This window comes from Muscardinus avellanarius (genome assembly GCF_963383645.1).
Source record: "Muscardinus avellanarius genome assembly, chromosome: 4".
In the NCBI taxonomy this organism is placed as follows: domain Eukaryota; kingdom Metazoa; phylum Chordata; class Mammalia; order Rodentia; family Gliridae; genus Muscardinus; species Muscardinus avellanarius.
In genome coordinates, this window is record NC_137789.1 from 90,738,984 (window position 1) to 90,754,883 (window position 15,900).

The 15,900-nt window shown below is 38.2% G+C and overlaps 1 protein-coding gene across 3 annotated transcripts in view; it reads left to right on the forward strand.

The window, feature by feature from the left end:
* Window positions 1-15,900, forward strand: part of ADK (adenosine kinase) — a gene marked incomplete at both ends in the record, with an annotated part of 558,240 nt that overhangs the window by 342,719 nt on the left and 199,621 nt on the right. For 2 of the 3 annotated variants that reach the window (XM_080694398.1, XM_080694397.1), the window contains one exon: window positions 5,133-5,303. The exons of the other annotated variant lie outside the window; for it this stretch is intronic. In XM_080694398.1, the coding sequence (XP_080550524.1) occupies window positions 5,133-5,303 (171 nt within the window). The remainder of the gene's footprint in view (window positions 1-5,132; window positions 5,304-15,900) is intronic. 3 annotated transcript variants of the gene reach the window in all.

The following is a 15,900-nucleotide window of genomic DNA, read 5'->3' on the forward strand; positions in this document are numbered from 1 at the left end:
AACATTTTAAAAATAATATCTGAAACTTGCTGCCAGGTGTGGTGGCACATGCCTATAATCCCAGTGCTTGGAAGGCTGAGACTGGAGGATCAAGGTTCAAAGCCAGCTTCAGCAAGTCAGTGAGGCTCACATCAATTTAGTGAGACCCTGTTTCCAAATAAATAATAAAATAATCCTGGGGGGGGGTATAGCTCAGAGGTAGAAAGCCTCTGGGTTCAATCCCTAACAACACACACTAAAAAATAAATAAATAAATAAATCTTGTTGCCCTTCAGAACAGTTGAATATTGGTGAAGAATGGTTTAGAATTTTTAAATAATGAGAAAGCATGACGTTATGATGGGAAAGCATCATTTTCATCAGAATTTCATTAGCTATACTTTAATATATGTCTCTTTTTTGAGTACTGGGGATTGAACTCTAGGGCATTCTACTCCAAGCTCTATCCACATGCCCTATTTTTTTTATTGTGGGGGGTATTGGGGATGGAAGCCAGGGGCACTCTACCTCTGAGCTACATCTCCAGTCCTATTTTCATTCTTTATTTTGAAACATGGTCTCACTGAGCTGCAGAGGGCCTCACTAAGTAACTGATGCTGGCCATGATTTTCCTGTCTTAGCCTCCCAAATTCTGGGATTATAAGCATGGGCCACCACACCTGGCTTTTATTCTCTATTTTTAAACAGGGTCTCACTAAGCTGTAGAGTGCTTCGCTAATTAGCTGAGACTGTCTGTGAACCTGTGTTCCTCCTGTCTCGGCCTCCCAAATACTGGGATTACAAGCATGCACCACCACACCCAGCTGTAATATATGTCTCTTAATGTGATGAAGACACAATCATAAGAGAGAAAAAATACTTACCCACTGCAAGGATCATGGCTGATGTCCTCTAACACAAGATAAATTAACAAGAGAAAAACAATACATTTAACAATGTTGTAAGTGACATGCAAAGCCTTGAAAAATGAAAACCCACAAACCCAGAGAAGATTGTGTTTTTATGCTAAGTCTAATGAAGAAATGGATATTTTAGGAGAAATATGGTTGGACAAAAAAAAAACCAACATGTGATTTAATGTCTAATGGTAATAGACTAGGGGTGAGGAGCTAGAACCCAGCCAGGACAGGACCTGCTGAAATAAGGATCTTATGATCTACTTTCAGGTCAGCTGGTTCGGAGAATTTCTTTATGGCCAGCTCTCACACAAAGAGGCAGGAGAAGGTCAGAGTGATCTTCCTTTCGTGGTTTTTGCAATTGTCCAGGTCCATATTACAGAGTATCATATTCTGAGCCACAACACAATTATAGTATAAAATTCTCTATTAACCTATTAAGTCCTGGGCTTCCAATTCTGTGAATATTTCAGTGAAATTGATAGGAAAATCATAATCTAGAACATATGTTTAGTTTTTTTGTGTCTGTGCATTACTAGATATGGAACCCAGGGGCATTCTACCCACAAGGTACACTCTCAACCCTATTTTTTTTTTTTATTCTTAATTTTGAAACAAGGTCTCACTGAGTTGTAAAGGGCCTCACTAGGTAGCTGAGGCTGTCCATGAATGAGATCCTCCTGTCTCAGACTCCCAAATGCTGGGATTACAAGTGTGTGGCACCACACCCAGCATATATAGTTATGTATATATAATATATAAATGATAATTCAATCATACCATAATTATATTCCATATTTGAATTTTTTAAGTATTCCTTATTTGGGATAATGGTATAGATTGGGTTAATATCTCAGAATGTGTAAGGGCTATAAACCCTAACCTTTAAATAGATCTGGATACATATAACCCTTCCACAAAATTCATTCTTTTAGTGCCCTTTTACTATTCTGTTTGAAAGGTGAAAATAAGATCTTTTTTTTTTAAGCTTTTTGAAGTTTGCATAGTACATGTAGAGTCCTTCAGTTATAAGTGGATATTGCAGTAGCATTTTTGCAATTTTTTAAAGTTTCTTATAAATTTTCAAGGTTATTTCTTTGGTTCATGAACTAGCTCCTTTTCCCTTCTAATTTTCAGTGCTTTCACTTCCTTTGATTTTTTTTTTTTTGCTCTAATTATCCTCCCTTCCTTATTTCCTTGTTATTTTGTTTCTCTATTAGATGCTTTTCTTTGAAAACCAGAATTGCATAAACTGCCTGTCCTTTAAAACAACCCTCTTATTATTCCCCATCCTCAACTAAAACAAAGTCTTTGTGGCCAGGTGTAGTGGTGCGTATCTGTAATCACAACTATTATGGAGACTGAGGCAAGAGAATAGCCAGTTTGAGTCCAGCAATTTATTAAGACTCTGTCTCCAAATAATGAAATAAATAAATAGGGCTGCGGTTGTAGCTCAGTGGGAGAGCACCCCTGGGTTCAATGCTAAACGCGCACGCACACACACACACACACACACACACACACACACACACGGTGGACTTACTCTCTTCATAGTAGGGGTATGATATTAGAAGTCATTTGAACCCAGGCTCATTACATATAAGCTGTGGGTCCTGGGTAACATTTCTTCTCTGTTTTTCTTTCTTTATAAAATGAGACTAAAAACAATATCCATTGCATACGTTTGATGAAAAAAGCAATATTCAGTTTTAATACAATCCCTGACACAAAATTGCTCAGTAAATTTTAAATAATTATATCATCATTCATTGACAAATCTCCCAAAATAATTTCTAATACTACCCTTACTTTTTTACCATGCCTTAACAACTATCCAGTTTACTTTCAGAGTAAGTACCTTCTCCTAATCATCAAATCCCATGTCTTTTGTTCCTTTCTTTTTTTCTCTGCTTCTCAATAGCATTGAATACTTTTTTGGAAGGAGGGGTATTTCAGGATTGAATCCAGGACTTTACTCGTGCTAGGCACTCCGTCCACAAAATGAAATGTAAACATATACATACACACACATATCACCATGTCCGGATAACAGCTAACACCTTCGAGCACCTTTGTAGTGTCCCTTAGATTTCTTTGCCATCACTAGTTCTTCTTTTCCTCATTTGCTTTCATTTTGTTCTCTCCTTTTTTTTTCTTTCTTCTTTTTTTTTCTTTGCAGTACTGGAGATAGAATGCAGGGGCATTCTACCTCTGAGCTACACCCTCAGCCCTTTGTTTTATTTTTTATTTTGAAACAGGGTCTCACTAAGTTGTGGAGGGCCTCACTAATTAGCTGAGGCTGTCTGTAAACCCAGATCCTCCTGTCTCAGCCTCCCAAGTACTGGGATTGCAAGAGTGTGCCACCATGCCAGGCTCTCCTTTACTTTTTTTTTTTCATGTTTTCCAGTTTTTATTTTTCTTCATTCTGCCCTTTCTTTGTCCTCTTCTAGTTCTACATTCTCTTCCTTGGTACTCCAACCCCTATTTTATGACCACCTTCTTCTATGTCTTTCTCCCAAGTCCAGCTTTCCAGTAGATATGTGGAGAATCCCCTATTATCTCAACAGTAATGTCACCACAACTGAACACACTCACTTCATCATGTAAGCCAGATATTATTCAGGATGCTTCTTTTTCTACTAATGAGAGAGCCAGATTCAAAATCACAACTTTTTAAAAATTATTTGCCTTCTATCTCTTAAACAATTACCAAATACCAGAATGGTTTCCTTTTACTCAAATGAATAATTTCCCTAACTGCTGTCAAATTGTTGCTGTCCAGATTAATTTTCCATTAAATTTTTCTATAAACTTGTTACTATTTTCTTTTGAGAAAAGCTTCATTAACCTCTGTCCATTCCACTTTACCCCACATTGCTTACTGACTGCACTCCTACCCTGCTGTCCATGGCCCTTCGTTTCTGAATGCATTGGCTCTTCCCAAGTCCATCTTCTGTTACTGTGCTTCGTGTTTTCTCTTACTCACTTCTGCACCGTCCAGACCAGTTTCTTGCATGTGCATCTTACCTTGGTTATCTTTTTATCTAGAAAGCATAAACATGTTTAATAAAGTTGTTATTCTTATTAGAGATAGCATTTAAAATATATTATAAAATACAGCTTTCCTGACATGAAATTTTAATTAAAACATTAAGGAATTATTTTCTCATTATTTGAATATTGTAATTCAGAATTTTACTCAAAAATCTATTTTAGATGTTTTAACAAACTATAGATAGATTGATGATAACAAACTATGATTTGTGTAGGTTGGGTGGCCCTTCATTATTGTTTTGGTAATTTATTATTTTAATACATTTTTATTGGTGCATTGTATTCTCACATCATAATGTAGTTCAAAGTGATTGTGACATGCATGCATGTAGCACTTGGTGTGCCTTCCCCCAGGTCCCTCCTCCTTCCTTCTTCATACAGGATACTGAGTTTGGCATTGGTAACTTCACTTATATACATGATGTCAATGTTGTTTTTCTAATTTAAATGTAGTCGTGTGTTGAGTCTTTTTTTTACTTTTTTTATTTTTGCAGTACTGGGGATGGAACCCAGGGGCCTTCTACCTCCAAGATATACCCTCAGCCCTATTTTTTATTTATTTTGAAACAGGGTCTCACTAAGTAGCTGAGGCTGGTCAAAAACCTGCAATTTTCCTGTCTCAGCCTCCCAAGTACTGGGATTACAAGCGAGCACCTCCACACCTGCCTCTCTTCTAAATATTTTTATCATTTTTAGATTTCCAGAATTCTTTCAGTATTTAGCCTATAAATCTAGTATGAAAAAAGTAATGTTTTATTCTCTGACGTAATGGCATATATTAAGCAGATCTTATTCATGTGATTAACTTTTTTTCCTAGTTAAATGCAGCATTTTCTGCCTTGTATCTTTTTTTTGTGTGTGTGGGTTTGGGGATGGAACCCAGGGGCATTTGACTTCCGAGCCACACCCCTGCCCTATTTTTTTATTCTTTATTTTGAAACAGGGTCTCACTAAGTTGCCGAGGGCCTCACTAAGTAGCTGAGGCTGTCCGCGAACCGTGATCCTCCAGTCTCAGCCTCCCGAATGTTGGGATTACAAGCGTGCGCCACCACGCCCGACTATCTGCTTTGTGTCTTATATAGGCTTTTATTTTTTTGTATAGACTTATTCTCACTGAAAGTGACTCTATGAAGATGGCATTTCTAACTTTTCTTCCCTTTTTTTTTTTTTTTTTTTATCCAGGGCTTTTTTCTTACAGTTTCCCCAGAGTCCGTATTAAAAGTAGCTCACCATGCTTCTGAAAACAACAGGATTTTCACTTTGAATCTCTCTGCACCATTTATTAGCCAATTCTACAAAGAATCACTGATGAAAGTTATGCCGTATGTTGACATACTTTTTGGAAATGAAACGGTGAGTCACCTTCTTTTAAAAAGTACCTGGTTTTTCTGTTTCAGACCTTTCTATGTTTAGAAATATGTAAATCCACAAATTTTCATTTTAAATATCCTTAAGAATTACACAATTAAGCTTCCTTGATGTGGACTGCACTACCTTAGTATTTCCTGCAGTATAGACTAACTTCTTGGTAAATTACTTTTTTTAATGTTAGATTATTGAGACTTAATTTACATATAGTAAAACCCACCTTTTTTACTGTGCATTTCTGAGTTTTTGCAAATGTATACCTAACCTGTCACTATGGCCACAATCAAGATAAGAAAACATTTTCATCATTTTTTTGTGTATTGCTAGGGATTGAACCCAGGGCCATTCTACCTCTGAGCTATACCACCAGCCCAATTTTTTATTCTTTATTTTGAAACGGGGGCTCACTGAGTTAGTTGCAGAGGGCCTCACTAAGTAGCTGAGGCTGTCTGCAAACTGTGATCCTCCTGTCTAAGCCTCCTGAATGCTAGGATTACAAGCGTGCCCACCACGCCTGGTCTCATCACTTTTTTAATCTCTTCAATGTCTTGAGTCTTTTTATTTAGTTTAATAATTATGCATAAATGTTAATATAGCTGAAGAATTATGCATAAATGTTAATGGAGTTTAATATTATGCATAAATGTTAATATGTTGTAATTTATATTAAATATTTATTAAGAGTCTCATTTTTTCCAGTAATTGTATGTTGTAGTTGAAGATACTAAAGTGAAATTTGATTTGAAGTATTACAGCCTTTTCTTTTTAATAAGAATTTATTTTCTTCTGTTCTAAATTACGGAAAATGTTTTTCTTTGGCCTATTTGGTATTTATAACCTATGGTTAATCTTTAGATTTTAAAAATCCATAAAATAGGAGAAAAAGAGCCCCTGAATGTCTTTATGTGATCTTGGCCAGATCCGTGACCTTTGTTGAATCTTGGGAGTTTGAATGTATTCTTTGTTTTTTATCTCAATTAGATAACTGTATAATCTGTCTAGAGTAACATAAAAATTTACCTGGAAATAATTTGTGAGATCACGTAAGTGAAAACTGAATGAATGATTTGTAGAAAGACTATTATTTTAATGTGAGTATCTACAAAGGCAACAACCACTTCAAGGAAATGCTGTATTCTTCACAAAATGGCATAATGGCAAAAAATAGTGGTAAAAGCCTTGAACTACTAGATAACTGCTAGAAGTCTCATTTGACTAAAACCTACCTCTTAGATTTTCCTTTTTTTTTTTTTTTTTTTTTTTTTTGTGGTACTGGGGTTCCTGGAAGCCCTTCTACCTCCAGACTACACTCCCAGACCTATTTTTACATTTTTATTTGGAAACAGGGTCTCCTAAGCCAGCGCGTGCGGCTGGCTTCGAACCTGCACGATCCTCCTGTCTCCGCCTCCCAAGCGCGGGGATGACAAGCGTGCGCCACCACGCCCAGCAGAATTTCCTTTTTAACAATGTTATTTTCTAAAGAATCAAGGAAGTAACTAGGAAATGTGCTACTTTAAGCCCTTTTAATAATACTGGGATTATAAGTGTTTGCCACCACACCCAGCTCTATTGGGACTTTATAATAGGCATAAATGACATTAATTACAAAGAGAATGGGGAGGACCTTTAAAAAAATTACAGGACACTGGAGATGTAGCACGGTGGTGGTAGAGTTCTTGCCTAGCATGTAATCCCCAGCATGACCAAATGTAAAGGGGAAAAATGCACGAAAAACTCTTTAGTAAAAATTCATGTTTATAAATGATGTGTTAAATAAAAATTTGGAAAACATATGGAATCAGAAACTGATGCTACAAGTTGGGCAGGGACTCGGAGAATAGAATAGACCCCAGAATGATTTACAGCTACAGAAAATTCTGTTGATATCAAAATGATCTCCACCAGCCGGGTGTGGTGGCGCACGCTTGTAATCCCAGTACTTGAAAAGCTACGACAGGAGGATTGCAGGTTTGCAACCAACCTCAGCTACCATTTGACATAGAAATTCCACTTCCAAGTATATACCCAATTGGAAAGCAGAAACTCGCTTTATTGCAGCATTATCACAATAGCCAAAGGTGGAAACAAAAAACGTTCATAAACAAAATTTCATATATACCTACTCTAGAATATTGTTCAACCTTCAATGAAATCCCAATATTTGCTATCACGTGAATAAATCTCTTCATTGGGTGCATTGTAGTCATACAAATTAATGGGGTACAAGATGGTCGAGGCATTTGTTCACACATCACTCATTTAGCCCTTCCCCAGTTCCCATCCCATTGCCTTCCCTCTCCCTTTCTCTGATGTCTGGCGTAGTGACTGTGTGAATGTGCATCACATACTTCAGGGACTGTCTCCTTCCCCTCTCCCATCCCCTTAGTTAAGTCGCCCTATTTGCTCATCTCTGGTTTCTCTCACAGGCATTCCTCATCTGGCCCATTTTCTCCCTAGCTTTCACTTATTAAGGAGAACATCCAATTTTTTACTTTTTGTGACTGACTAATCTCACTCAGCAAAATGTTCTCGAGTTTCATCCATTTCCCTGTAAATGTAATTGTAATCTTTCTCTTCTTTATGGCTGAGTAAAATTGTATTGTGTACACATCCCATCGTTTCATAGTTTGGCAATTGAACATTCTTTCCAAAAGTGGTATTGCTGGATCATATGGTAGGTTTGTTCTCATTCTTCTGAGGATCCTCCATACTGTTTTCCAAAGTAGTTGCAATAATTTGCAGTCCCAACAACAATGTACTAGATTTCCCACTTCTCCACACCCTTGCCAGCATTTTTTGTTGTTTGTGTTTTTAATAATTGCCATTCTCATTGGAATTAGGTGAAATCTCCAGGTAGTTTTCATTTGCATATCTCTGATTGCTAATGATGTTAAGCATTTTTTCATATATTTATTGGCCATTTGAATTTCTTTTGTGAAGTGTCTCTTTAGTTCACTTGCCCATTTTTTTTTAAATTGGGTTATTTATTTTCTTAGCAATGAGTTTCTTGAATTCTCTGTATATTCTAGTTTTAGTCCTGTATCAGAGATGTAGTTGGCAAAAATCTTCTCCCATTCTGTTGGCTCTCAGCTGAGATTCCTGATAGTTTCCTTTGTTGTACAGAAGCTCTTCAGTTTAATGCAATTCCTCATATTAATCGGCCTTTTCATTTCTTGTGCCTTTGGAGTCTTGTTGAGAAATTTTTTTTACTTGTGCCTATATGTTGAAGTGTTGGACCTATGCCTTCTTCAAGGAGCTGCAAGGTTTCTGGTCTGATTTCCAAGTCCTTGATCCATCTTGAATTGACTCTTGTGGAGGGGAAGAAAGTGGGGTTTAATGTCCATTTTTTTGCATAGGTCTAACCAGTTTTGCCAACACCATTTGTAGAAGAGGCTCTCTTTCCAGTGTATGTTTTTGGCCCCTTTGTAAAAAATCAATTGTCTGTAAGTGTGCGGATTTGTTTCTGAGGAACCCAGGGGCATTCTACCTCAGCCTTAGTTTTTATTCTTTCTAATTTAAAAACAGGATCTCACTCAGTTGTGAAGTGCCTTCCTTAGTAGCTGAGACTGTCCATGAACCATGATTCTCCTGTCTCAGCCTCCCTAATGCTGGGATTACAAGCACGATCCACCATGCCCAGCTTCAAATAAATCTTAATATATGCTGAGTGTGCTGGTGCACGCTTGTAATCCCAGCATTCGAAAGCTAAGACAGGAGGATTGCGGTTCACTGACAACCTCAGGTACTTAGTGAGGCCCATAGCAACTTGGTGGGACACTGTTTTAAAATAAAAAGACTAGCTGGGCATGGTGGCGCAGGCTTGTAATCCCAGTGCTTGGGAGGCTGAGACAGGAGGATTGCACAGGTTCAAAGCCAGCCTCAGCCACTTAGTGAGGCTCTCAGCAACTTAGTGAGACCCTGTTAATAGGACTGGAGGTAGAAAGCCCCTGGGTTGCACCCCCCAAATTAAAAATATTTTGTTAAGTGAAATAAACAGACACATCAGACAACTGTTGGCTTTCCCTGTAAGAGTTCCACTTTATGGGACTAGGGTGGACCTTAGTAGTAGAGTTCGTACTTGTCATGCTTAGAGCCGTAGGTTTAATCACCATGAAAGAAAGAAAGAAAGAAAGAAAGAAAGAAAGAAAGAAAGAAAGAAAGAAAGAAAGAAAGAAAAGAAAGAAGGAATTATACTTTTTTGGCACCTAGGATAGGCAGATTCATATATAAAGATGTAAAATGGTGGTTACCAGAGGTTAAAGGTTGGGGTGGGGTGATGGACCGTTATTGTTAATAGACAGAGCTTCCTTTGCTATGATGGATGAAGTTCTAGAAATTGTGTGATGACTGCCCAACCCTGCAGATGCATAATAGCAGTGACTTGAATACTTAAATTGTAAATTTTATCTCATGTATAATTTACCACTTTTTTTTTTTTTTTGCAGTATTGGGGATAGAACCCATGGGCAGTCTACCTCTGAGCTACATCCCTATCCCTATTGTTTATTCTTTGTTTTGAAACAGGATTTCACTAGGCAGTTGAGGCTGGCCGTTCTGAACCTGAGATCCTCCTGTCTAAGCCTCCCAAACACTGGGATTACAAGCATGCACCGCCATACCTGGCTCAAAAATGTCAGATTTATATTGAACACAACAAAATATTGAGAAAATTAAAGTAGACCTAAGTGAGTCTCCAAATTTATGAATTTGGAGTCAATGTAATCTCGTCAAAATCCCCTCAGGTTTAATTGTAGAAGTCAATGATCTGATTCTAAAATTAATTTGGAAAAACACTAGACTCAAATACCCAAACCAGCTCAAGATGAGAAGACCTTTACTGCATGATTTCAAGATTTGCTTGAAAGCTAAAGTAATCAAAACAATGTGGCACTGGGAAAACGTAGACCAATTCCAGGGAACTGAAAAAAGTCAAGAAATAGAACTAAAGTTGATTTTTCAACAAAGTTTCTGAGGTTGTTTCACAGAAAAAGAGTATAGTAATCTTTAACAAACATGGTAGATAAGTTAGTTATCCATATACAAAGCAGAAAACTTCAGTTCATATACAACTGCACAGTTATTAGACTGTCTTAAATTAAAATGTATGACCATACCAAATATTGTTGAGGTTATGGACCTAATTGGCCTGTCATATACTTCTGGTAAGAAATGTAAAATGGTATAACTACTTTGGAAAATGATTTTTCTATTTCATACCTACCCACTGTGTAATTCAGCTATCCCACTCCTAGGTATTTATGCAAGAGAAATTAAAGCATATGTTCATATAAACATATGCAAATGTTCAAACAGCTTTATTTATAATAGCCAAAGTCTGAAAACAACCCAAATATCCACCAACTGGTGACTGCATAAACAAATTGTGATTGAGCTGTAGAAGAGAAGACTATTCAGTATAAAAGCTGGCTATTCGGGCGTGGTGGCCCACGCTTGTAATCCCCGTGCTTGGGAGGCTGAGACAGGAGGATCACACAGGTCCGAAGCCAGCCTCAGCTACTGAGTGAGGCTCTCGGCAACTTACTGAGACCCTGTTTCCAAATAAAGTATAAAATAGGTCTGGGAGTGTAGCCTGGAGGTAGAAAAGCTTCTGGGTTCCATCTCCAGTACCATACACACTCACAAAAAAAAAAAGGTAATAAAATCTGGCTATTGATTAGAAATGAATCAACAGTGTAGATGAATCTCAGAACATTTACACTTACTGAAAGATACCAGAGCAAAGTACATTTTGTAGGATTGCATTTATATTAAATTCCATAATTGCCTGGATGTGAGGGTGTGCTGCAGTGCTAGGATCACAGCCCTGTTTCCAAATAAAATATAAAATAGGTCTGGGGATAAATCCCAAAGGTAGAAGGACCCTGGGTTCCATACCACAAAAATAAAAATGGCTAAAGGGAAGTTTCAGTTTTATATGTTTTATCACCATGTATTAAATTTCTGTCCTAGTACTTGAGAGGCTGATACAGGAAGATGGCAGGTTCACGGCCAGCCTTGGGTAAAAGTGAGGCCCTCCACAACTTAGTGTGACCCTATCTCAAAATTAAGAATAAAAATAGGGCTGGGGGTGTAGCTCAGAGGTAGAATGCCCCTGGTTTCAATCCCCATTACCATAAAGAAAAAATTCTGTGTTCTTTTTATGAAAGATCCGTGTGTGTGTGTGTGTGTGTGTGTGTGTGTGTGTGTGTGTGTGTGTCTAACTCACTGGAGAATGAACCTGGGAATTCTACCTCAGAGCTACCTCAGCCCTTTTCTTTTTTTTTTTTTTGTTTGTTTGTTTGTTTTATTTTTTTATTTTTTTTTTTAAATTTTATTTTATTGGTGCACTGTATTCATACATCATAGTGGGATACAAACTTTTGTAGACATACATGCACACATCGCCCAGTCAGCCCCCACCCGATCCCCACCCCATTCTCTCCCCATCCCTCCCTCCCATGCTTGGCTTAGTGGTTGACATCAAGTATTATAGCAATTTATCCAAAATTAAAAATGATAATCTCACATAACAGTTTCATTTGTCTGATACCAAGCTTTTGATGTCTTAAAGATAACATTTCAATATTTCTTTTTGCTTTCTTTCTTACCAGAGAATATTTTTTTCTTTTTTTTAGGTGAAACTATCATATATTTATTTTTCAGAAAAAAATCTATCCTGATATGGAATATGGACTCTAGATACCCAAAACAATCTCGAAGCAAAAACAAAGCTAGAAGATGTATATTTTCTGATTTCAAACCATATAAAGCTACAATAATTGAAACAGTGTAGTACTGTTCTAAAGGCAGATATATAGACCATTGGAGTTAAATACAAGCCTAGAGCTAACTTCTTCCCTATATTGTCAAGTTATTTTTGACAAGGTTTCCACGAACATTTGGTGGTGGAAATAATAATCTTTTAACTAAATATTGTTGAAAAATAATAATTACATGGAAAAGAATAAAATTGGACCCTTACCTAATCCCACATACAAGTATTAACTCAAACTAGATAAAAGACCTAAATATAAATCTTAAGACTATAAACTTTTAGGAGAAAATCTGGGTCATAAAACCTCACAACATTGAAATTGGCAGTGATTTCTTGGATATGATTTCAATGGCACAGGCAACAGAAGAATATACAAACTCCCTAAAATATAATAGAAAATATTGTATATCCAAAGACAATGTAAACAGAGTTAAAAGTTACTAATAGAATGGATAAAATATTTCCAAATGCTATATCTGAAGGTATATTAATATTCCAACTAGAAATCCTGAAAATTAACAACAATAAAGGCAAACAATACAATTTAGAGATAGGTAAAAGACTAACATAAATAATGAATCTCCACAGATAACCAATCTTAGTTGTCTGTTGGATGGAAACTCTTGTTTCTCTGGTTCTGGTGAGTGTTACCTATTTCTTCTTTGTAGTTAATCTCTTTGAGTATTTTCTCTAGCGCTGGTTTTGAAGACATAAATTCCTTCAGTTTCTGTTTGTCATGGAAGCTTCTTATTTCTCCATCTAATTTGATAGAAAGTTTTGCTGGATAGGAAATTTTTGGCTGGAAGTTGTTTTCTTTCAGAGTTTGGAATATGTTACTCCAAGCCCTTCTGGCTCTCATGACTTGGTTTGGGAAGTCTGGAGTGATTCTAATTGGTTTGCCTCTGAATGTCACTTGGCCCTTTGTTTTTGTTGCCTTTAAGATTCTCTGCTTGGCTTCCACATTGGTCATTTTGACAATTATATGGCGTGGGGATCCTCTTCTCGGATCCTGTCTAAAGGGAGTTCTATAAGTTTCCTGGATCTGTGTATCAACCTCTTGCTCTATGTTTGGAAAATTTTCTGCTATTACTTCCTTGAAGAGATTGTTGATCCCTTTGGTATCACTTTCTTTTCCCTCCTCTATTCCAATTATTCTTAGGTTAGCTCTCTTAAGATGGGCCCATATTTCTTCAATGTCAGATTCCTGCTGTTGGATATCTTTTTCTAGATTAGAAACTATGCATTCAATTTTGGATTGCTCATCTTCTAAGAGCGAGATTCTGTTCTCCATGTGGTCTAATCGGTTGTTTGTGCTTTGAATTGAGGCCTTTACTTCATTAATTGCATCCTTTATCTCTTTTTGGCTCTCTCTGAGTTCTTTTCGAAGCACCTCTATTATTTCTACAGTTATTTTCCTGATTTGATCTTCTAGAAATCTCTGATTTTCTGTTTTATCAGGTTCTGATGTTGTGGGGTTGTGCACATTCATTACTCCAGTGTTATTCCTCTTTCCCATGATTTCGGAGGTTTGTGCCTTCTCTGGGTTCTTCCCTTGGGTCACTATGGCTTCACTTAAGGTGCTCTGGATCTCGAGTCTGTATTATCTCAGACCCTACTACTCCTTTACTGGGTTGTATCACAGAGTCTCCGACCCAGGGAGTCGATAGAGGCTGCTTTAAACTATGGGGGGTGCCAGGTTGCACGCTCTCCTATGGTGTGATATCTCTGCCACCACCACTCCCTCACTGGGTCAAGTCCCAGGAGGCACAATACTGGGATTTCTCCTCTGTGGCCTGCAATTTGACTCACTGTTCTTGAGTACGTAGATGTAGCTGTACTGGACTCGGTGAATTCACTGCTGCTGCCGCCGCCAGTGGCAATATGGCGCCTCTGCCACGCCCTCGGCCATGAGGCTGGCGTATTTTTTCTTCTCTGGTTTTGATTTCCACTCTGAATCCCTGCAGCGTGTGCTGAGCTCAGCCACTGGGAGCTTTAAATGCTGTCTGCGCCGAAAGATCCCACCTGGCTGTTCCGCATCGGCTCACCTCGGCTTGCTGTAGCCGTCCGCTGAGTTCGCCGCTGCCGCCGGCAGTATGGCGCTGCTGCCGCGTCCTCGGGCGCGTGTGTCTCCTCTGTGGCCCTGAGCTCTGTTCTCAGTCCGCTTACTCTCTGGAGCCTGGTGGTTTTTTTGTTTTTCTGGTGATGGTGTTTTCTGGCTATGAAAGGCGCTCTTTTTGTGGTAATGGAGATTGGTTGTTAGCGGGACTCTTAAGCCCCGCTTTTCTCGGTCGCCATCTTCCCGGAAGTCCTGTTTGTTTGTTTTAAAACAAGGTCTCATGCCAGGCATCGTGGCGCACGCTTGTAATCCCCGCGCTTGGGAGGCAGAGACAGGAGGATCGCACAGGTTCGCAGTCAGCCTTGCTGGCTTAAGAGACCCTGTTTCCAAATAAATAAAAAAATATAAAATAGGTCTGGGAGTGTAGCCCGGAGGTAGAAGGGCTTCCAGGAACCCCAGTACTACCAAAAAATTAAAAAATAAAATAAAATAAAACAAAGTCTCATAAGAAATCATCCCCAAGCCAGACATGGTGGTGCATGCTTGTAATCCCAGCATTCAGGAGGCTGAGACCAGAGGATTGCGGTTTGAGGAAAGCCTCAGCTACCTAACAAGGCCCTTTGCAACTCAGTGAGACCCTGTTTCACAAATAAAAAGAATAAAAATTTTTTAAAAATGGGGCTGGGGATGTAGCTTGGAGTTATAATACCCCACAGTTCCATTCCCATTATCACAAAAAAAAGAAAGAAAAGAAAAGAAATGATACCCAGATCCCTTGTATTTAAATAGCAACATCAAGCCAGGCATGGTAGCTCATATCTGTAATCCTAGTACTTGGGAGACTGACACAAGAGGATAGCAGGGTTGAGGCCAGCCTCTACAATTTAGCAAAGACCCTATTTCAAAATAAAAAATGAAATAGGAATGTAGGACTAACTCAGAGGTATATAACTCCTGGGTGCAATCCCTAGTACCAACAAACAAAATAAAAAGCAATAGCCAACTGGGCATGGTGGTGAATGCTTACTGTAATCCCCGTACTTGGAAGGCTGAGACGGGAGGATTGCAACTTCATGGCCAGCCTCAGCAACTTAGCAAGGTCCTCCCAACTTAGTAAGACCCTGTTTCAAAATAAAAAGTAAAGTTGGGTTGGGGGCCTAACTCAGAGGTAGAACACGCCTGAATTCAAACCCAGTACCACAAAAAAAAATTATAACAATAAATAGCAATATCAATTCAGAGGTAGAATGCTTTAATAGTAAAGTTTCAACATGACTTAAAATACATTTTCATTTTTGTTAGGTTTGATAGTATTATGCATATGTACGGAACTAGAGATTGAACTGGTGTGGGGGTCTACCCTCTGATCTCTATCCCTAGCCCTTTATTTTATTTAAAAACAAAACAGGATCTCACAAAATTACTTCTGCTGGCCTCAAACCTGCCATCCTCCTATGTCAGCCTCCCACGCACAGGCATGCGCCACCGCACCCCACCGTATTGATATCATTGTTAGTGTTAGCAACACTGATCCTACTCTTCTGTTATTGAAGTTCCACTTAACTTGCCTGGGTATCCACACTTACTTTTTTTTTTTTTTTTTTTTTTTGGTAGTACTGGGAATTAAACTGGGGGGCATTCTACCTTCAAGCTATACCCCCAGATCTATTTCTTATTTATTTATTTGTTTGTTTGTTTATTTATTTATTTTTGTGGTACTGGGGGTGGAACTCAGGGACTTTTCTACCTCC